At 37.2% G+C, this 22,618-nt stretch overlaps 1 protein-coding gene across 1 annotated transcript in view; it reads left to right on the forward strand.

Moving 5' to 3' along the window:
- The first annotated feature begins 1,257 nt into the window (after positions 1-1,257).
- Positions 1,258-22,618, forward strand: part of twist2.S (twist family bHLH transcription factor 2 S homeolog) — a 52,442-nt gene continuing 31,081 nt past the window's right edge. Inside the window, exon 1 of the mRNA XM_018250117.2 lies at positions 1,258-2,067. Within this exon, the coding sequence (XP_018105606.1) occupies positions 1,540-2,028 (489 nt within the window). The 5' untranslated portion in view covers positions 1,258-1,539 and the 3' untranslated portion in view covers positions 2,029-2,067. The remainder of the gene's footprint in view (positions 2,068-22,618) is intronic.

The following is a 22,618-nucleotide window of genomic DNA, read 5'->3' on the forward strand; positions in this document are numbered from 1 at the left end:
CAGGTTTTTATATCAGAAGGTATGTAAAACAAGGAAAACAACTTTGGGCCCCACTGAGAAGCATTTTGTGCAGTGGGAGAGTAAAGAAACTATTATGCCCATCAATTTACTGTATGTCTTTTCTGGAAAGGGATAGTGTGTATATCACAATCACCCAACCTGTTATTTTATTATTTCTACTATTAATACTATCAGCAACTCCAATTTATTTGGCTCTGAGGGATATTAGTATTTGTACCTTGGATGCAGATAGAAATTTGCAATTTGATTGAAAAATAATTTTGCCCTGGGCCCCACTTGGCCCTAAACTTGGCAGACGTGGTTTCTCCAGTGAAACAAGGAGGGCACAGTCCACCTGTTAAAACATAAAGTACTATATTATCATAGTCAGCTGTGCGGGACATGGACTACGAGTACTCAGAACCAAACCTAACTGTTATGCTATAGGCTTCCTGCTTTGAATCCTAGCATTCATTCTCCTGTTTAGACAAGATGATTCAGTTTCCCGATTTAGCATCGTTTGTGTATGAGTATCGCTGCATCTGTCTGACCAGACTTCTGCAACAGCAACAAATTACTGGCAGTTCTCCTTGGTCGGGGGAATTGGGGACAGAAGAAGAATGCATTGCTAGCCTGGCCTCCCTAGTAAACAAGAGAAGTCATTTCTCAATCTTCTGACTTGCACCTGTATTGGAGCTCTGTTAAACGCTTCCACAGCAATATATTTTTATCATGTTACTTCCAGGCAACAAAATCTGTCACCATAGGCTAATGTCATTCTCAAAGATTTAAATTTGCCTAGCGGCAACATTTGTTGAAAGAGCCCAAGTTTTGAAATATGAAGAAAGGGCCTGATTGGCCGGCAACAATATATGTTAAGTGTCCAAAAGATTTAGTGGGTAAAAATGAACTTTTGTTAAAGTCCCCTGTACCCCCCTCAGTGGCGCCTAAGGGGTCTGATGCCGTCTCTTTGTTACTTTTCCCTTGATGGGCAGTCTGCTTCAGTCTTCCGTTCACTGTGCATCTGTGCCTGCAGGGCTTAAATCTGGAACCCATAATGTCCAGCAAAGTTTATACTACCTTTTCGTGATGGATTGGTTTTGACTAAAGGGAAAGAAAGAAGGAGGGGGGAGAAAGGGCTAGTTGGAACTAAGAAGGAGGGAGATGTGTTCTGGACCCTCCTCTCTACTTCATCAGCCTGGGCGACCCAATCAGAAGAAGCACCAGGCCAATTTTACTTGAGTTCCCTCCTTAACAACTCAAATTGAGGAGTGAAAGAAAAGGAGGAAGGATTGGAACATTATTCAGGAAGGCTGCTGAGTTCAGAAGCGCATACTTTGTTTGATGCTGTTGGGAGGTGCAACTTATTCTGCTTATTGTGCTGGCATTCCCACTTTGCCTTCCATTTTGTTTGCCTTGCTTGGACTGCATCTTAATTCTAACAGTAGGTTGGCATACATAAAATATCATCATTAACTTATAGACACCTGGGGGTAGTTTGCATCTGGGCATCAATAAGTAAGGACCAGTCCAACTAAGATGAAAGAAGAAGGAGCATGCCCCGATTCCCCTGAAGGCAGCATGGTAACCAGCGAGGAAGAGGCTGAGCGCCAACAGAGGAAGGCTATAGTTAAGCGTACAGGTCTGGTGGGCAAATCAAATGAGGGTAGAGTGCCCCTTTCACCTCCTTGCAAGCGCAGTAAGAGGAGCCCTCATATAGAACCCTTTGAGGATGTACACACTCAGAGAGTCATTGCCAACGTGAGGGAGCGGCAGCGTACCCAGTCCCTGAATGATGCTTTTGCAGAGCTGAGGAAGATCATCCCTACCTTGCCATCTGATAAACTCAGCAAGATACAGACCCTGAAGCTGGCTTCACGTTATATCGATTTCCTGTACCAGGTCTTGCAGAGTGATGAGTTGGACCACAAGATAGCCAGTTGCAACTACCTTGCTCATGAAAGGCTCAGCTATGCCTTCTCTGTCTGGAGAATGGAAGGTGCATGGTCCATGTCAACAACTCACTGATCCCTCAGCTGGTGCCCCTCCTGCCTGCCATTTCAGAAGGTATGTGGGGGAAAACGACCACAATACTTGGGAAAGATTTTCAAGCTTTTCTGTGGAGCCAACATTAATTATACATCTCTGATTCTTCCCATATCCAAATGCTGAAGAATTCTGCTTCATTCTGGATGCGCAGTATATTTGGCTGTAGACACACACGCACACATACTGTACATACGCACACACACACACAGATTTACACATGACTTGGACATTATTTTGGCTTCGTTAGTGTTTACAAATGTCTTTCTGCAGTGGAAAAATATGCAGGAAGTGTTTAGGAAAGCGATGGAGAAAAATCATTTAATCTCTTATTATAATAATTATGGACTTGAGAATTTGGGTATCTTTGGCTATGCCCCGTGTATCCAAACAGATTAGAATTCAGTTTAACATTTCTCAAATACACTTTATGCCATGTAGATCCATACCCGTGGCCTAGCGTTTTTGAAAAATGCAGCTTCCTATACTCTTAAGTAGTCTGAGGGCTGTTGGGGGATTTTGGGAATTGTAGTTCCCAGCAGCTGGAACATCAGGACTGGCCATCCCTCCCATAAACAAATCTTTCTTATGCCATCCAGATGTGAGGCTTTAATTAGATAATGCTTTCCTGCTGTGGGACACAAACCATCTACACCTTCATGTCCCTGTCAGCACCTACTCTTCTACAATATCTGGCAAAAGTGGCGGTGTTTTATATGTAAATATAGAACTTTAAAATTTCTATTAAATATATATATATATAAAGCAGAGGCCTGCATTCAATATCGGAAATATTTAATACACCTGATACAAAATGAATGTCCTTTCATTTATTTTCCAAAGCCATGGAATAACGTGAGTGCTGGTTCTTTGTCACTTGTGTCCAATACATGTGAGCCGGCTACTGACTAGTATGAAATCTCATTTGCTCACAGTGGATATTATGTAACAGGAAGGCATGGTCGGCCTAGGGCATATTTTCACTTTTCATTCCTTATTACGCTTGCTGTACAGGAACCAGAGACCCTGTGTTTTCGCCATTACCCCGAGCAGCCTTACAGGCTTTACTAATTTATTCCCATAAGAACTGGGACCTACAACAATATATGAGCTTAACACACTTCAGAAGGTAACTCTACACTGGCTGATGTCAGCATATAAACTGCTCAACATGGTACACAGTGGCCTGTGAATGCACCTCACTGGAGCTGAACTTGTATTTCCCTTTGAGTCACTCAGCCAATCCCAGTGTCCAGCAGCTTCATGGCCTTTTAGCCTAAAACCCACACCAATCCAGGCAGAATAACCTAAAATGATCATTTAGCTTCAGAAACAATCTAAGCAATTCTGCAACTGTTCTATCTGTGCATGCCTTTCTATTCCACTTCAACCCCAACTTGCTATACGATTGCTATGGTCAGCGACCCCCAATAACTAGAAAGCAGATTGAGCTCAAGACAATCCAATCTCACAGATACAATGCGACTGAAATGCCTTATTAGCCAACTACACAGTAAAACCATGACGTTCATTTACAGATTCTGTTTACATCATGTTCATTTAAGATCATTTAAGTGAAATTCCTTTTTTTGAAGTTATAAAATGATTATGTTGCTCTACCCCATTCTGTACAAAGCCAACAACTAAATCAATTCAGGCTCAGTACTAACATTTCATGTTTTGCACCCACTGCGCATCCATTCTCTACAGTGGAGCAAAGTGATTGGTGCTCAGATGTCCCAGGAACATGTCCCATATTAAACATCATACATCAATGAAACATAGGATCTATGTTAAGACAAAATAGAATGATCAGTTTGTCCCAATATTGTTCCAGACATAAATGGTGGCCATGGTAACTATAGTGCAGAAAGTGATGTTGCCATGAGTAGCGGATTAGAGGAATCCATACGAAAATCTTTCAAGGTAAATGATGACCTCCCATTCCATGTCAATCATTTCCTATAGATTATTTTACGTTCCTTTATCCTCCATCTCCCTGATAAGACTTGATTTCTTCAGGCAAATTTCTGCAATTGCTATTTGTAGATATTTTATAAAAAATGTTTTACTAGGGGGTAACAAGGCAATTGCCATTTTTGCCCTGGATTCTTTATGCCACAGCGTTTATAATCTACGTTTCCTGAAGCAAAGGGAGATTAAGTGAGTTGCCCAAGGTAACAAGAAATCAAACCAAAAAGTTCCTAAGGGAAAATCAATTGACTTACTAACTGAGTCCCACTGTTCTTATTCGTTGGGTCATAAATATCATTCTTGGTTTTCATGGTCCTCATTTTCAGTGTAGTCTCAGTTCTTATACCTGTATATAAATGGAAGCACCTAGTCTAGTTTCCTTTTGACTGTATGGGTCATTTTCAGCACATGGCACGGCATGAAAGCACCTTACCCCGATGTGATGTTAGTGTACGGATGCCACATCTGTTTGTCAAATATAACTCACAGAATACAGACACTGAAAGTTGAACATTCTTAGGGAATAAATGACTTAAACTGTTTATTGACTGCCACCATTTTCCACATCCCCTTTTGTTGCTATTTTTTATAAAGCACTTTAACCAAAGGACGAAAATTTTTTCCTTTAACCTTTGACAAATACAGTTTCATCCAGTGCTCGTTTTAGAGATTTCTAGGTGATAACAAAATAGTAAAATAGCTGCTATTTTATTTTATTTTATTCCTCTGATCATTCCAAAAAAATATAATTTCTAGGAAAACACTTTTACCTTGTTGTGCTCCATTGTTTCAGCATAAAAACACAAACCCAACACGGGGAAGTCTGTAAATTCCCAGCAGAGAACTTGCTCCATATCATCGTCTAATTACAACTTCCCTCTGCATTTCTAAATCTTATTTTCCTTCCACAGAGATTATGGAAACGGGGAAGTAGGTTATTAGTCCGTTTGTTATCATCCTGTATATATATAAAGTGCCAGAGTGTATTAAGTTACCAGTAGTAGGACATAATGAAGGTTATATATTAGTTTGAGCACTCCATGGGGAAGACGTTTTATTAGATACGTCCATTTACAGAGACAAATGTCAAAATCATGTTTGTTTAATTAACACTTGACCTTTCTGCTCCTGTAGGGACCTTTAGCAAATCGGAAAGCAATGAGCTGCAGGCTTCCTTTCTCACAAAGCTGCCGTTTATTTTGGCTTTGTATATGAGCACAGGTCTCAGCCACAGGGTCTCTGCGTGGGGCATAGCTGAGAACACGCTGTGTATTTAGGATCACAGCACTCATTCTGCCTTTCCCTATTCACAATGCTGTGTACATTAAGAACATCCCTTTGAGTCCTGATGCCCCATTTCAATATACCTCAAGTGCTGTTCTGAAAAAGCTTTATCGTTCTGATATAAATATAAGAAAAAGAACTACAAAATAGTAGAAGCTTTTTAGAATAAATAATCATGAATATTTTGGCAAGTCACAGATCTCAGTCGTGCTGTTCCCTCAAATGTTATAAAATCACTATTATAAAATACTTTCCTGCATAGTTTTCTATGTGTTGTTACAGTTTACATTGAATTTTATTGCAAATTTAATACTTTAATTGGATTAAATAATTATTTTTTAATCCTCCTCCCCCCATATTACACGGTAGCAGCTCATGAATAGAGATTTCATCTGACCCAAAAAATATCTGTGGAATACACACACACGTATATATATATATATATATATTCTGTCTGCTAAAGAAACTAAATGCATTAGGATTGTTTTGCCTCCTGTTTATATCTTTGCTGGAATCAAGTACAAATTATAGAAACAGGAATTTAATTTAAACATTGAATTATTTGATTAAAAAAAAATATTGCTACATGTACATAAAGGGGCACATTTACTAAGGGTAGAATTTCGAAGTTAAAAAACGTTGAAATTCGACCGTCGAATTTGATACTTTGATAGTCAAAGTATTTTTTCGATCGAAAACAGACGTTTTTGAGTGAAGTAAAAATCGTTTGATCGATCGATTTTACTAAAAAATACTTTGACTACTCAAATCTTAGCCAAACACTCAAACAGGTTATAGGAAGTCCCTCATAGGCTAAACCGCTATTTGGCAGGTTGAAGGTGGCGAAGTGCCGAATTCGAAGTTTTTTAAAGAGACAGATTTTCGAATGGTAGAAGTTTTTACAATTCAAATCGAATTTTGGCCTATTCGATGGTCGAAGTACCCAAAAATTACTTCGAAATTCAAAGTTTTTGCATTCGAAAATTCACTTCGACCCTTAGTAAATGTGCCCCAAAGTGTCTTAATGTGTCAAAATTAGGCTATATATATATATATATATATATATATATATATATATATATATATATATATATATATATATATATGTATATATGCAATGGAGCGCTGCATTCCCATAAAATTACACATGTTATTGCCATACATTAACGTTCTTAATGCGAGAAACTCTGAACATCTCTGAACAAACTGTATTTGTGACATCTTTTCAGTTTGGAGCAACAAACAAACAAACAAAACAAATATAACATGAATTCAGCAGGTCATTTGAAAACATCGGGATGTAGAAAACCCAGCTTAGAGGTTCTGCAATGATGAGTTTGTTTAAATGCAATGATTCTTTTTTATCAGTCCCTGATAATGCTGACTTTCACATAGCAGAAAAGAACAAATTGAATGTAACTATAAAACCGATAGACTTGACGAGAGCTGATATAGGTCTTACTGAAGTAGAATAAAATAAAGTTTAAACATTCAATTGCTTTGGAAAAAATATGAGTTTCAGTTTTATAACAAGGTCAGTTACAAAACAATGTACTACGGTACATTAACCCCATGATTTTTACGGGTTTAAGTTTGCCGATTTACTATATAAACAAATTACAAGAGATTTTCATTTGATACATGTAAGGTGTGTTGTGGCTATAAATCACCGATATAAATCACAGTCATTCTTTTGTTCTACACACGCACATAAAATAGTTGCCTGGGTGAAGATTCTGGGAGCTGTCGATCTTTTCACCTGGGGGGTGCATGTATGACAAACCCGATACTGCACTGCTATATGAATCCTAATACTATTAGTTATGATTTGTGGAGTAAAACATGTCAAAGATTCCCATTCCCCCCCTCAGGAAACAGAATATATTGTACTGCAGAGAGCTCTGCATCTCAGCTTCCTATTAGACCCTACTATTAAATAAAATGGAACGTTAAAGTGAACATAAATCTTTCTTTAGGTGTTTATCAGAAAAAAAGAGAGAATTGGGAACCTCGAGGCGTATTGTCTATCAGCAGCTATAGAGGATTATTCCAAAACTGTCAGAATTGAGGATGATATTGAGCAAATGTTCATGATCAGCTTAATCCCAAGGTGAATATTTGCACCAGACGTATCAAACTAGAGAGCTTAATAGTTTCAATGCATTTCCTAACTATATATATATATATATAGCGGAGAAGAGCCGGGATGCTGGAGGCAGGGAATTCTCATTGAGAGACACCTGCTTTCTACCCTTGGGAAAATCACTTTCTATTTTTGTATCTAGATCTCAATAAGCCTAATGCTTGTGGGAATATGAAGACATGTATCAGAAAATGATTAAATAAATATACTTCAATAATTGTGTTATGGTTTGTAAGGTGTTTTTATAAAAATGCCGCTGGCTACAAAGTCACTTTAACCCAAATAGTGGGCAAGAAACCCAGAATTATCATGGTAACCTGGTCACCGCAGTGAAATGGTTAAAGGAGATGATATGTGAAGGTACAGGAGCTTCTGGCAAAATAAGACCCGCTATTTTTATTATATATTACACATCAACAGTATTTGTAAGGAGTTACCTAATGTAGTTACATAGTGCAGCAAAAATACTGGGGCATTTAAGTACAAGTTTCTAATGCCTGAATAATAATAATTTATCATCATTATTGTTTACATATACATTTGTTAATATGTAATTAACGTTCCCTTTTATCTATAAATAGCTCATTTGTATTTTTAACTATTATTGATTATTAATGATGCTTAGTAAATGCTTAATAAACAAACTAGAATTAATATTCTGCATTCTGTACTACTATCCATTTTTATTCCGTATATAGTAAATTATATATATATATATATATATTTACTATATATATACGGAATAAAAATGAATAGTATTACAGAATGCAGAATATTAATTCTAGTTTGTTTATTAAGCATTATGTATATATATATATATATATATATATATATATATATATATATATATATATATACTATATATATATATATATATATATATATATATATATATATATATATATATATAAATATATATACATATATATTTTCTGTTAGTATTTTGTAGATGTGTAAGGAATGTTGCATTTAGCGCTGACATTCATTTTGAGTGGATAATGCAATTATAAATCAGTAGAAATTTTTCCTGCCGAGACCTCAGATGTGTATTTCGTTTTATCCCTTTGGTATAGTATCCATAAACTAGTACGGTAAATGTTTCATACAAACTTTACTTTTAATTTGATTGGAATACTGACAATAAAAAAAGAAAATTCAGACTGGGAAAAAAAGTATTTTATGGATCTATACATTCGCTTGAAATAAGTCGCCTGACGCAGAAATTTCGTAGGTAGAATAACTAAACGAAACCTTTAAATCTCAAATATGAGCTTACGGTTGACGTGACATTTGCTGGGTGAAAGATTTCTGTCTGCATGAGTATAAGAATAAAGAATACTTCTAGAGCTGGAGTTTATTGAAGTCGCCGGTTGCACAAAGAGTGAGACGAGGTTTAGCAAACTAGATACAGGCTTAGGGTCATGTTTGCCAATGGAAGAAAAGAATATAGAAATCTCTACATATTCCCAAACTGTTTCACTGTTACATGTTATTTCTATAGAGGTGTGCGGAAGGTTTTCTCTCTTAGATAAGCATTTTCTTGTTGTTTCGGAGGCTAATGGCAGAGGCTACATGATATTGACTCAATGCCGTTCTATTGAGGGAAAGTGAAAAACCTTTTAAAGCAGCCCTCCTTCTCTATAGCTGTCAACAGCCTAATTATTGGAGCAGGTACCTGGAAACTACAAAACTGACACTATTTGAGGCATGTCTCACACACCTCAAATAGTTTCAAATGGGATGATTTTGCTGCCACCATCATTGAAAACCATTGGGCAGCCATGTCCTGTTCAACCAGAATGAACTTCTGATCATCAATGTTCTTCCTAACAAACCAAAAAAAACAAACCTTGGCCTTTCATGAACCCACTACATTAATCTTTTCTAATCTGCATCTTTAGTTTTAATGCAGTTTGAAGGTACCTGCTCTTTTAACATTCACAGATGCCAAATCCACTAAATTCTTTATATTACTCAAATGCCTAATTAGGAAAGTCACATGTAAATATGAATCACTTCCCATCTCTACCACCTTAAACCTTGCGCCATCAGTCTGTTGTTGATGGAGCAGGTTGCAGGCTGAATGGGGCTTTTACCCAAAGGTGCCTCACTTTATATATAAACAGAGAAAATCCATCTTCAAGTGTAACATAAAGAATTCTGAAACAAACTATAATAATGGCATTGTATTTCTAAAGCATATTTTATCCTATTTAGCCATGCTTCCCTGCAGATCAAAGGAAACACAAGTTAGCGGAATAACAATAATACAATGATGTATATGTAAGCTCTCGGTGCTGAATCAATCATATCTCCTTTCTATATGTCAGGCAATACAATCTGGAACAGGGACAAATTCATGAATATCATCCACTACACAGGAAATAAAACTGCACATGTGGCTTTCTGCTGGCCACTATTTGTCGATGCCCATAAAAAGCCTGAGACTGACACCTTTCTCCTCCTATAGCGGTAAATTACAAATGCAGCACTGGTCAGTTAGTTGTGGTTTGAAATCACACCACAATATTAGGCTGCAGTCGCCTGAGAATCACCAATGCTGCCACTTTCAGGCTCTTGCCTATGAACTTGGGCATCTATGGGAGGTGAAAGGGGACAAATTTGGGCATTTTTCATGTGCCAAAAAAAGTTGAAAGGAAATCACCTGAAGTCAATTCTGTTTGGCCTTAGTCTATATACGAATGACAGAGATTCTCCTGGTTCTCTGAGAAATTGAATACAATCAAACAACAGGACTGCACCAATAGTAGAATAAATACGTCAATATTAATATTTTGCCACTAAATATTATGTTGAATTCCTGTTTTATGAAACTGTTTTTTAACAGTTCTTTAAAAATTTGTGATATTTCTTCCCAGTAGATAATTGTTTGGTAACATAATCAAGTTTCATATACAGTACATCATATTACTGGCTATGCAGCGGGGAAAAAAGTATATCATTCTTTCATTTTAACTAATTTTTAAGGGTTTTGTGAAGACTTTTTGTGGGCTCATACATTTATAGATTATTTACTTTTTATACATCTTCTTTTAAAACTTTAAAACTGATGCCACACAAGTGATTTAGCCCTCTTTTTCATAACTTAATGGTAAACAATGTAATACCAAGTATTTAATGGTTCAGTTGTCATGTGATTGTCTTTATTTATTTGAAAAAGGCCCATTGCCCTGCAACAGTTTATGTGCAATTCAAAAAAAGGCAGACTCTTTTAATAGTTTATTTGAACAGTTGCTGAGAAAGTGCAAGAGGCAAATAAATGACCCATTTGATAGGCTGATCTTTCAGGTCTAGGACCAATTATCGGAACGTAGGGTTGCCACCTGGCCGCTTAAGATGGTTGATCCCAAAATGTTATTAATAGGAAAAAAAGATAAATACAGTATATAGGAAGGCCGGTATTTTTTTCTTGTAATAATAGGACATTTTCTGATGGTAAGCTTGTATATACACATTGCACATCGTAGCTAGCCGAAATATATCAATGTATATGCTTAAACAATGCTATCAGGTTTTTTTTTGATTTTTAAATATATTTGTAGTAGCCTGAAGACATGATATGGAATCTGGAAAACCTCAATTTCTGAGCATTCTATACCATAGATCTTATACCTGTGCGTGCATATATATTTGTGATCCTCAGAAGGTGGTCAATGTGAAAGATGTCTAATAACTAAAGATTAGGATAAAGGGCCTAGTAGGCCCGAAATGTTGCCTTATGTATGATGTGGGCTGAATGAATAAATTCCTCTTTGAGCACTACTACGGCTTATACAGTGTGCTGCTGGTGATTTTCTTCAATATATGGATATGACCCTATGACAGGAGTAGGTTCTCCGGCACAGCACCTGGCACAACAAAAGTGTTTGTTTTTGAGGTAATCACTTCATAATAGTGACTGTAATAATTAAAGATTAGGATATGACTGCCGTTTCTTTGAACTATGACCATATTATTGTTTGGCTAGCACCCAGAATTAAATATATGGTTGGTTTTATAAGTATATACAATATAAAAACTTTGTGCGAGTGGGTGGAGGGGGGTGGTTGAGATTTTCTGGAAGATGATAAGATCAAAAGTTTCCAACATGAATGTCTTCTATGCGGCAGAAATCAGATTTTGCTGTGCTGTTCTCTTGCAGCAGTTTGGCTGAAACTGGGAAGATATGCCACTTGAACTACACCCCCAAACTTAGATACAAATATCAATAATCAACTACACCCCCCAAATTAAATATGAGAAGTTCATCATATCAAGATATTCATTTCCCTAAAAGAAACATCATTGCAGTTCTGTAACTGTTATTGTCCTAAGGAGAGCAGCACGTTACCTTCATTGGGTCTAAACAACTTACTTTGCAAAAAAGTGCAATTGTGAATTGGCCCAACATACACTGGTCCCCAGGGTGAATATTTTTGTATTTAGAATGTGATATGAAGAAGGATTGTGTGTAATATAAAAGTATGGGGACCTGCGGGGATTGCTTGGTACTGTTAATGTTACAGACGCCTGGAGTTGTGCGCTCTTTGACGGGCAACTCCATTGATCTCAGCTTGGAGTGGGAGATGTTAAAGTAGCCAGATGTTATTTGCCACCACAGGCCAGATGTAAACTGTTTGAACTGTTTTATGTGATATAAACCCAGGTTTTCTTTTAACATACCTATTTTACTCACTCTGCATGCATTTAATGACTTTTTGAAAGTAAAATATTAGGGTCACATGGGGGACTTTTTCACCCAATTTGACTCTGAGCCTTTGTCAGTTCCTGTGGCATGAGAGTTATGTATCAAACACATTGTCTTGATGGGCCTGTAGTGCTACGGTGTCTACAGATGGGCCCCTGGGATGACATTGTTGATGCCACTGTTGAGCTTATTTTTATTTCTGCAGGTGAACAGACTTACTGGCCACTAATCACTCCTTTGCCAATCTTCTTCATATGGAACAAGATTGGTCTTGCAGCCTGTGAGCTCCAAAATGATATAGACTGTAAGTGTAACTGGTAAGGTTCTGTCCTGTGGATTGGAAAGTAAATGTCATAGTTAATACAGATTTATCTGACTGGCCATTCTATAACATAGTAACCAATCTTATCCTAACCCAAGCCTTGTTTAAAAACTACAGAGTCAATATATGAACTTTATATCATGTTAAAGACTGTATTTGTGTGTAAAAAGCACTTGGCAAGTCATAGAAGTCCAAAGATACACCTCCTTTAGATATAACAAACCTACAAGAAATGTAGAAATGAAAAGAAGAGAAAACACTGGGGTGAATGAAAGCTTAACAAACATAAAGTAGACAATATAACGTTTATGCATAGCTGCATTCTGATGGTATTTATGCAGCTCTGATACCATTACATGGGCTGACCAGCTGAGTTAGAGTACGGCATTACATTTTGAAGCCTGTTTGCACTGAAATAACCTCGGTCTCATCAGAGTCTGACCCAAAGAACAAAAGTTATATTTCCTTATGGATAGCTAATATGTAATGTAAAAGCTATTGGCAACCCAGGGCAGAACCATGTGCTTTAACATCATCGATCTGAGGCCATTCCATATCAAAATCTCAGTGGAATATCTCAAAATCTCAGTGGCAAATGTTTCAGTTGGGTTTTTAATTAATCCAAGTGCAGTGCCAATGAAGGAGGAACAAGTCAATGTCATAAAATGCATTTGAAGGGCTGATTATTTATCTGTATTCAATGGTCTGACCTGGAAAATATTTCAGCAGTGGCAAAAGAAGGGTGTTTGTATAATAGTACTGGGATTCAGCATGACAGGATCATTAGATACAATGAATCTAAATGTAAAGGGGAAAACAAAGATGTAATATAGGATTCATCCCATGGTAATAAAAGTAAATGTCTGTACTGTTTCTGAAATAACCTGCTCTTCAGCATTCCACAATTAGCAATCCATCTCTCTCTTCATTCAACATTGGATTGTTAGGTTAGATACATTGGCGTGTGCTCACTTTACTTATACAATTTATTAGAGCTAACTGTCTTTTAACATAACCGACTCCGACTCAAAGCTGCATGTATAGAGACAGATTGCTGAGAGGGAGATAGTAAAGAGTAACTTGATTATTTCAGAAACAGTACAACATTTATAGCTGATTATACATGGCAATATTTGTATTTCCATTGGACAAATGTTAAATTACATTCTCTTTTTCAAGACTTCCCCTGTAAACTAAATTTCCTACCATACTTTAACACAATGTCCTTGTGCGTCACTCATTGTAGTTAGATTTGTCACCACACCAGTCTATTATGGGACATCTGAGATCCACATCCTGCATTGCTAATACACAATTCATTTAGATAAACAAATTAATTGTTAAGTAGTCATGCAGCATGTGGCTTTATTTGTACTGCATCTTAAAGGGGTGAAGTGGCAACCGTAACTAAAGTACATACTGGAAATCGACTGATGTTATTGTGCTAATGGATGACACAAGGCTTCTCTTCATTCCCGTAATTTCATGGTTTTGCAATAACATTTGCCCCAATGAAGCAACCAATAGAAAACATTTAACATCACCATCAGATGAAAGCAAAGTCTGATCACCATTACTAGTCTTGGGCAAATGTTAAAGCATATCTCCCCAATTACAATAGTAATAGGGGAGAGGTATAGGCAGTAATGGTAGAAGAAGAGGCAAAACATCTGTCTGTATAGCATTTAGACATAAACACTTGGAAAACCAAATCCAGGGTTCTTCTCTTGCATCCAAGCACTTTTTGCAAGATATAGAAACTTAAACCAACACTTTTCTGTTAAAGCCATGTTGTTATCTTCTCTTTAGTGCTTAAAGGGGAACTAATTAGTGAAAATTCAACCCGATAATCTATATCCTATTAAGTGACCTATTCAACAATCAAATTGGCATCTACGTATCACTAAATATTGCCCTTTTCCTGGTTACATATTGATACCTATACTAAATTAACAGAAGATCCTAAGCTCACTATAGACTTTGATATTCTGCTTGTTCAAGAAATCATCCAAGCCACTCTCAAAGGAAAACTATACCCCCCAAACAATGTAGGTCTCTATAAAAAGATATTGCATAAAACAGCTCATGTCAAACATTGCTTCATGTAAATTGAACCATTTTTATAATAATATACTTTTTTAGTAGTATGTGCCATTGGGTAATCATAAATAGAAAATTGCCATTTTAAAAAATAAGGGCCACCCCCTGGTACATACGATTCACTGTACTCACAAACATACCAACAAACCATACATGTTAGGTCACATGAGCCAATTAACAGACAGAGTTGTGTCTTTTGTTTCCACACTTCTTTCTGTAACAGTTAGAGCTGCAGTATTTCTGGTCAGGTGATCTCTGAGGCAGCACAGAGACCATCACCAGTGGTTCAAGACAAGAGATATAAAAGGGCAGTTTTTACTTAAATATATATTCCAGTTTGGTAAGGTTCTTTCCTATGCCACTTAATTTGATATAAGCTATCTGTTGCTTAAGTATTCATTTTGGGGGTATAGTTTTCTTTTAAAAGCATTAACAGAATCAGCCATTACAAAATCACCTGGCAGTGCATTCCACAACCTCACTGTCCTCACCAAGAAGAACCACATACACTGCTTCAAATAAAAGTTCTTAAGTCTAAAGAGGTGGCCTCTGGATCTTTGATCCCCCGGCTATCTGCCTGTAATGTCCTCTAATGTACTTGTAAACTGTAATCATATCCCCTCGCTTTTACTCCAGACAACCCCAACCTTGATTGATTTTACTTACAGTTTAATTATTTTACCCCTCTTCCAGTTTAGTCGCATGTCTTTTGCACACCTGTACTAAACAAAAGTAAAAGCTGTTGATGTCCCATAGAAGTTAATGGGAGCTGCACTGATCCTATTGGACCATCTTTAATCAGAGATTTTCTAAATCTTTTCCGCTAGTAATTGTACAAAAACCTCAAATTTTCATACAAATTTTTGCATCATTTACTCTATTATTTTTTTTCTACTTTTTTTTTAGATCTAATAACTTTCATGGTATTCATGGTTTTAGAGAATATATTTGAATTGTGGTTTCAAAAACCTCTAAAACCACTTACATAGACCTTTAATAAATAGGCCTCCAAGGATGCTGATCCCCTTCTGTCTTAAGATTCCTTTGATTTATAATGAAGTTCACTTAGTCAACTTATTCCATTTGATCCACTTCGTCCACTTATTCTTTCTGAGTACACTAATCAAGACTTACTGGGGAATATATTAAAACTTCGTAACAGAAAAACTATTCGCAATGCAAAAAGTTATGCCGCTGCGCAAATAAATTTTGCTGTGCGCCAATTTAATATAGCTTTTGCAAACCCGGGAAACTGTTTAGCAACCACTTTCGACGGTGGAAGAACGTTTGCGAATTTTATAGTTTGCGCCAATGCACAGAAAATGTAATAAAACTTCTTAATGAAAAAGTAATGTTTGCTTCAAAAGATTACAACACGTTCAAGCACTTCTTAAGAAGCAATTAAAATTCGTAATGCAATAACAGTTTAAGGAACAATATTACATTGCGAGATGTGGATTTTTATTCTTATTGGTGCAAATTGTTTTTCTCTTTGTGACTTTAATAACATTTCCCCTTAGTTCTATAAATATGATCTGTGCCCATTTTAATATCTCAATGCACAATGATGGAGAGCTCAACCCAATCCAGAGAATAACACTTATTGAAAGTGCAAGGTGCTTACCCAGAACACTCTTCCCTTGCATTAGGATCAGTAGAGCAAATGCAAAAAAAATCTGGATGCACCTTTTTGTTTGAGTTGTATCAAAAGTGGTTTATTAAGCCCATATACATCAAAAAAGGACAACGTTTTGGACCCCTCCGGGCCATTTATCAAAGGCTTGATCAAGGGCCTTTTTTGATGTATATGTGCTTAATAAACCACTTTTGATACAAGTCAAACTAAATGTTTTGCATCCGGATTTTTTTACATTTTAATATCTCAGACCTATGCATGTAAATAAATGTTCGTTTACATATGGACGTAATACAATGCCCAGCTACCTCCTAATCATGTGGGATACGATTTGTGGAATTTAGGACACATATAAAAGAAAATAAAAACATGACAATTCACATAAGGTTATGAGGAAATGCTGAAAATGCCGCAAATGATTTGAGTCCTGTTTATTTTCACGTAGAATTTCCCTTTAAACAGCTTACCATTATTTATCGCTTCACAAAGCAGAATGCTAAGTTTCTAAGGGTCTGACCTCTGACGGAACATTGATATTTACTAGAGACTGTGAAACTATGGGAATGTTTAAATTGCTTTCAGATGAGCTCCATCATGGCAACCCTGTGGATATGAATTTCTATGACTTTGGGAAGATACCCTATGGGTTATCATATAACAAGATGAGAAATTAACATTACCCTTATTTACCGTAAACCCCTTGTATGCGCTTTCATGTATTACGTCTGTCTGCTTCTAACATATGACTTCAGTTCTATAAACTCCATTAGAATTCCGCTGGAATTCTGAGCAGTAGATTGCGATGAAGCCTGAAATTAGATCAGATCCCAAGGGAATGCAAGACGGCATAATCATTTTTGCTAATCTATTAAACTGCCATAATGAATGGAAATACAGTACAAAAAACAGCAGATTGGGAGGAATTGTGCAATACTGAGATAATTTCATGCAGGGAAAGGCAGACCAGTGACATACAAAAACAGCAACGTTTTCTAGAGTTGTGCTACACACAGCCCACTATATATTGCTGAACTGCAGCTCTCAGCAACTTCTTAAAGTTTCTCAATTTTAATGGAGTAATTCACTTCGTTTTTAAAACTATAAGCATATTTTTATTAAATGTACAGTTATGAGACCTGTTATCCAGAATGCTTGGGACGTGAGGTTTTCCGGGTAACAGATCTTTCTGTAATTTGGATCGCCATACCTTAAGTCAACTAGAAAATCATGTAAGCATTAAATAAACCCAATAGGCCGGTTTCGCTTCCCGTAAGGATCAATTATATCATGTAAAATGTACTGTTTTATTATTACCAAGAAAAAGGAAATCATTTTTAAAAAATTGGATTATTTGGATAAAATGGAGTCTATGGGAGATTTTTTAATTCAGAGCTTTCTAGATAACGGATTTGCCAATAACAGATCCCATACCAGTATTTAATATTTTGACAGTTTTATAATTTTTTTAAGGTTCGTCTCCTTATAGGGTACAATTCCGTTTTTATCAACTAATATGTTATAGATGGATCAACTTTGTATCAATATTGCAATTGATCTTTGTTATTTTCAAGTTTAATGATTCCAACAACAAAAAAAACCCAGACTATAAGGGTTCGTTTTTTATTATTGTGGTTTGATTTTCAAACTGTCGTTTAGTTGCTAGGGTAAGTAAAAAATCACATAGTGGTTGGAATTCTAAACCTGACATTTGCAGAATAAAAAAGTAAAATCCTGAATACTTAGATAATTTCATTTTAAGGTTAAGGCACTTTCACACTAAGGGGTAAATTTACTAAAGGGTGAAGTGGCCAACACTAGCGAAAATTAGAATACATTTATTAAGCTTCCCTGGACTTGTGTAGAGTAATGTGTTTTCTGCTGCATTTACGCCATTGTACTTTAACTGCACGCTGTATGCAAATTTCCGATCGCAAACTTCAAACCGATGATCGTAACATCGCTAGCGCAACTTCACAAACGATCGGTAACTTGTGACAACTTCGGATCTTCGTGAATTTGCAAAGCCCTGGCAAATCTACGCCCAGGGCTGGATTTATATAGCGGGCACCCCTAGGCCCACTGCTGTTTGTCGTCCCTGTCCCCTCCCCTTTATTCGGGCAAATTTTTGTCATCGGGACCAGAGCAATTGATTGGAGCACGGGCAATTTAAAAAACTATTGTATCACCTGATATCCCCAGTGTTTCTAAACTAATGTGGGTGTGGTTGGGCAGTGTGCCGTCCCCTAAAATCCTGCCACCCTAGGCCCGGACCTTGGTGGCCTGTCCATAAATCCAGGCCTGTCTACGCCTGGCGAAGTGCGGCAAAGGCAACGCTGGCGCAAATTCGGAGGTAAGTAAATTTGCCCCTGAGAATGTTGGTGTTTTTTCTAGTTGCTCCCATGTGCTGCCTCTGGAATATTCTGCAAGGTAGGCCCATCTTTTGTCCCTCAAAATTGTACAAGCTGTATATGGTATAACAGGTGAAACGGGCGTGGGCAACCAGGCATTTAATCAGTTTATCTTCCATACTGTCTGTATGTGTTGAAAAGCAGCACTTCCTTAGCGAACATTGCAGGGTGAAACATGGAAACTTTTTCAGATCTATTTCAGCTTGTTTGTAGACAAGTAGACATTGCACACTAGTGCAACCTGCACATCTGATGGCACAGAGTTTTATCATTATATCATTCTATCCCCCCTGGAGGCTGATATCTTATAGAAGTAAAATATCATTTGTATACTTTATTTTAAATGCAACTAGCGATGGGCGAATAAATTCAAAACATTTTGGACTCGCGTCATAATTGCCGACACGTCAACACTATTCGGATGCCCATTGACTTTAATGCCGGCGTCAATTTTCGAGTTTCACAAATTTTTTGTGAATTTTTCCCGTTTCGTGACCTTCGCTGGAAATTTGCAAATTTTACAGTGAAACGGGAGAAATTCACCCATCGCTGTATGCAACACTTTGCATTCCATCACTGACATAAGCCCCTGCCCCAGTGGAGCTTATCATCTAAATACCTTATTACAAAAACAGTGGTAAATTAATCGGGTGGCAATTAAACTGCCAGTATCCTTTATGGTACTTTATATCCATCATGGTGTAGCCCAACTGCTGTTTTGCCTACTGAGTAGCTCTCTGCTTTAAAGTAGAAGGAAAGTTACCGAAGCAGTTTATTGCCAATACATTAGACAGAATAGTGTAAGCTAGAACACTATATTATTTTCTGCAGAGTGCTTTACCATAACCAAGTAAACAGCTCTAGAAGCTCTCTGTTTGTTTAGGATAGCAAGCGGCCATATTCGCTTGTTGTGACATCACTTCCTGCCTGAGGCTCTCCCTGCTCGCTCATAGCTCTGGACTCAGATTACAGCAGGATGGGGAGGAGGGAGCAAACTGAGCATGCTCAAGCCCTAGTCCTGGAGGTTTATGCTGGAAACAGGAAGTCTGATGCTGAAGCCTATGTGTACACAATAAAAGGAAAAAAATGCTGTGTTTCTTTTGACAGAGGACTCAGAGCAGCATTACTTTGAGGGTTTACTGGTATATTTATATAGACCTATCTGATAAAGCTTACTTAATTTTAGCCTTTCCTTCTCCTTTAATGAAAAAAGTGCCATGGCTTTTTAATTGAAATATCAAAACTGCAGGGCTTTGGTGTACGCCCAAATTTATTACAGCAACTGGGACATTCATACAGCAGTCCAGCTCTGCACAAGTTGCAAATCAGCTGCTGCCAGTATATGGAACTGTAGAAGTTCAAAGGCACAGGTCATTGTAATATTTGTGTTCTGTTTATTATTACAAGAATAATTTCTCTTCTATTTGCTTTTATGGCCATCGTTGTTTGTACACCGTACTTTTTGTTGCTAGATTAGAACATGACTCTTCAGTACAAACACAAGATGTTGGCAGCAGCTGACAGATTATTTTGGTGCCTCCATAGACAGAAGCTGTATATGTTACCCATGGGGTTCTGGCTGCTAACCCTTGTTCTGTATATTTTTTAAGGAATATACTAGTGTCCGTTACATACAAAAGTGACAATCAATCTCATTTTCACACTTATTCAAGCAGCCTATTATTATTATTTTGTGCTTTTCAGTACATTTCCCTGCAGGGTGATCAATAGTCTTAATGGCTGTTCAGCTCTGTCCACATGTGAGCCATCCAGCCTGCAGTGAATTAGAGCTTTAGTACATTCCTTAAACAAAAGTTAATTGAGCCAGCTAACTGCAACTAAGAATAGCAACATTAAGGGAGATGTACCACTATAGATCAAAAATAATCTCCCACCACGTTCAGCTGTACTGTAATTATGTATTTCATTGACATTTTGGCACTCCATGAATTACCAACCAACCAGCTTTGTATGAGAGTACCTTTCTGATGTGTGTTTCACAAAACCCACAATGTGATGGTAGGGAGCATGGACACAGGGAACTATGGAATTCATATCTGGATGGAAGAGGACTTACTTTCATTCTTCCTGTAGCGTAAAAAAAAGACACAAAATTGACCTAAAACCTAGATAATTGCAGACATGACTGTTTCTCGGGGGCAGATTTACTAAGGGTCGAAGTGAATTTTCAAAGTTAAAAACTTCGAATTTCATACTATTTTTTGGGTACTTCGACCATCGAATAGGCCTAAATCGAAGTACTGTCTCTTCGACTTCGACACTTCGCTGAATGGCTATGTTAGCCTATGGGGACCTCCTAGAATTTATAGCCAACATTTGGCCAAGTTTTTAGAAGTCAAAGTAAAATCGTTCGATCGATGAAATCGTTCGAATCGTTTGATTCGAAGGATTTCATCGAATGAAAGAACAATTTGACTTCGACCGAAAATGGCCAAATTCGATTAAAGAAACCTTTGACTTCGACATTCGAAGTAATCCAATTTGATGGTCTAATTTCAAAGTATTTTCCACTTGAAATTGAAAAAAAATGATGGCAATTGTGAACCAATTGCCTGAGAACACATTAGGGATTCTAAATCCACTATTTTAGGATCTGGGCGAATCCCGAATCCTTCACAAAAAGATTTGACCGAATAAAGGACGAATCCTAATTTGCATATGCAAATTAGGGGAATGAGGGGGCTACAGAGAACTGTATGAGCATTGCGATGTTAAAATCTTTTTTACTTGCTGTGTGATGCCACATGATTTTTAGGATTTGGATTCAGTTCAGCCAGGCACCGCTGAATCCTGCTGAAAAAAGGCTGAATCTTGGTTGAATTCGGTGCATCCCTAGAACACATGCCTGCAATTATCCGGTTTTGCACACGTAATTATATCACATGGAAATTGCAGCTCACACTAGTTGCAAGTTCCTACGATTATGCTGGATTTATGGGGAAATTGTGACATTTTGGTAAAAGCATTGAATGTGTGTGTGTGTTTGTACTTCAGACATTGAGCTTGCGTTCGTAATTGAGCGTTAAAAAGATAATCTGAGGTAAATGAAGGCTCCAACAACTGCCTAACAACATCCCTAATTAACATCTTAATTTTCTCTCTTCCTTCCCTTTCTTTCCTTTAATGATAACAAATTATTATTAATATGATTATCATGTACAGCAAGTTATAAGGAGAATTTGGCAGTTGCCCTGCTTTAACTAGACCATAGTAAATCTGCGCTGTGGGGAATATTTACCCAGGGGAATTCGTTACACTGATCAATTCTGTTATCTAATGACTCAAATAACAGATCAAAAGAGGAGTGAGAGGGAACTGCAAACCTTCTCCAAACCTTCTTTATTCTGGATGTGCCAAAACCATATCCATTACTAGACAAGCTGACTGTAATCCAATGTGATTACAATATGACCTGGTGTCACAAGTATCCCTCACATTGCGGCTGCTGGCCAATAAGACTGTATGGCCTCCCTAAAACCTTGTGTATGGCCTCCTTAAAACCTGTATATTCAGCATCTGGTCTTCTAGTCTCAGTATTACATTTCTAAACCTACAGTAATATGGCATACTCTCATGACAAAAGAGGAGATCGTGGTGTTTTTATTATTTATGTGGGACAAATATGTGCTAATGATTTATCACCTTACTTGATTTGGGTCTGCACCCAAATTGTTCATTCATCAGAGAAGTATATTCCTGGAATTCTGCATTTTGAAGGGCTCTTCTGGTTGAATATACAGAGGTCTTTGCCATCTGTTTGCTGGGCAGCTCTGATTGTGTGTGAATAAATTGCATTTGGCACAGCTCAATTTCCTATACGCGTCCCTGATTTCTTACATGATCTCTGGTAACCTTATGTGAAAAACAAAGCTTCAGATATAGAGCATCTTTGAAGCTTTGCCTTCTTTTGTTTAATCTGCAGGACTAGCTATACAGGATATCTCTTTACATACATAGAGTGTACAAGACCTTTATA

Source organism: Xenopus laevis, chromosome 2S, assembly GCF_017654675.1.
Source record: "Xenopus laevis strain J_2021 chromosome 2S, Xenopus_laevis_v10.1, whole genome shotgun sequence".
In the NCBI taxonomy this organism is placed as follows: domain Eukaryota; kingdom Metazoa; phylum Chordata; class Amphibia; order Anura; family Pipidae; genus Xenopus; species Xenopus laevis.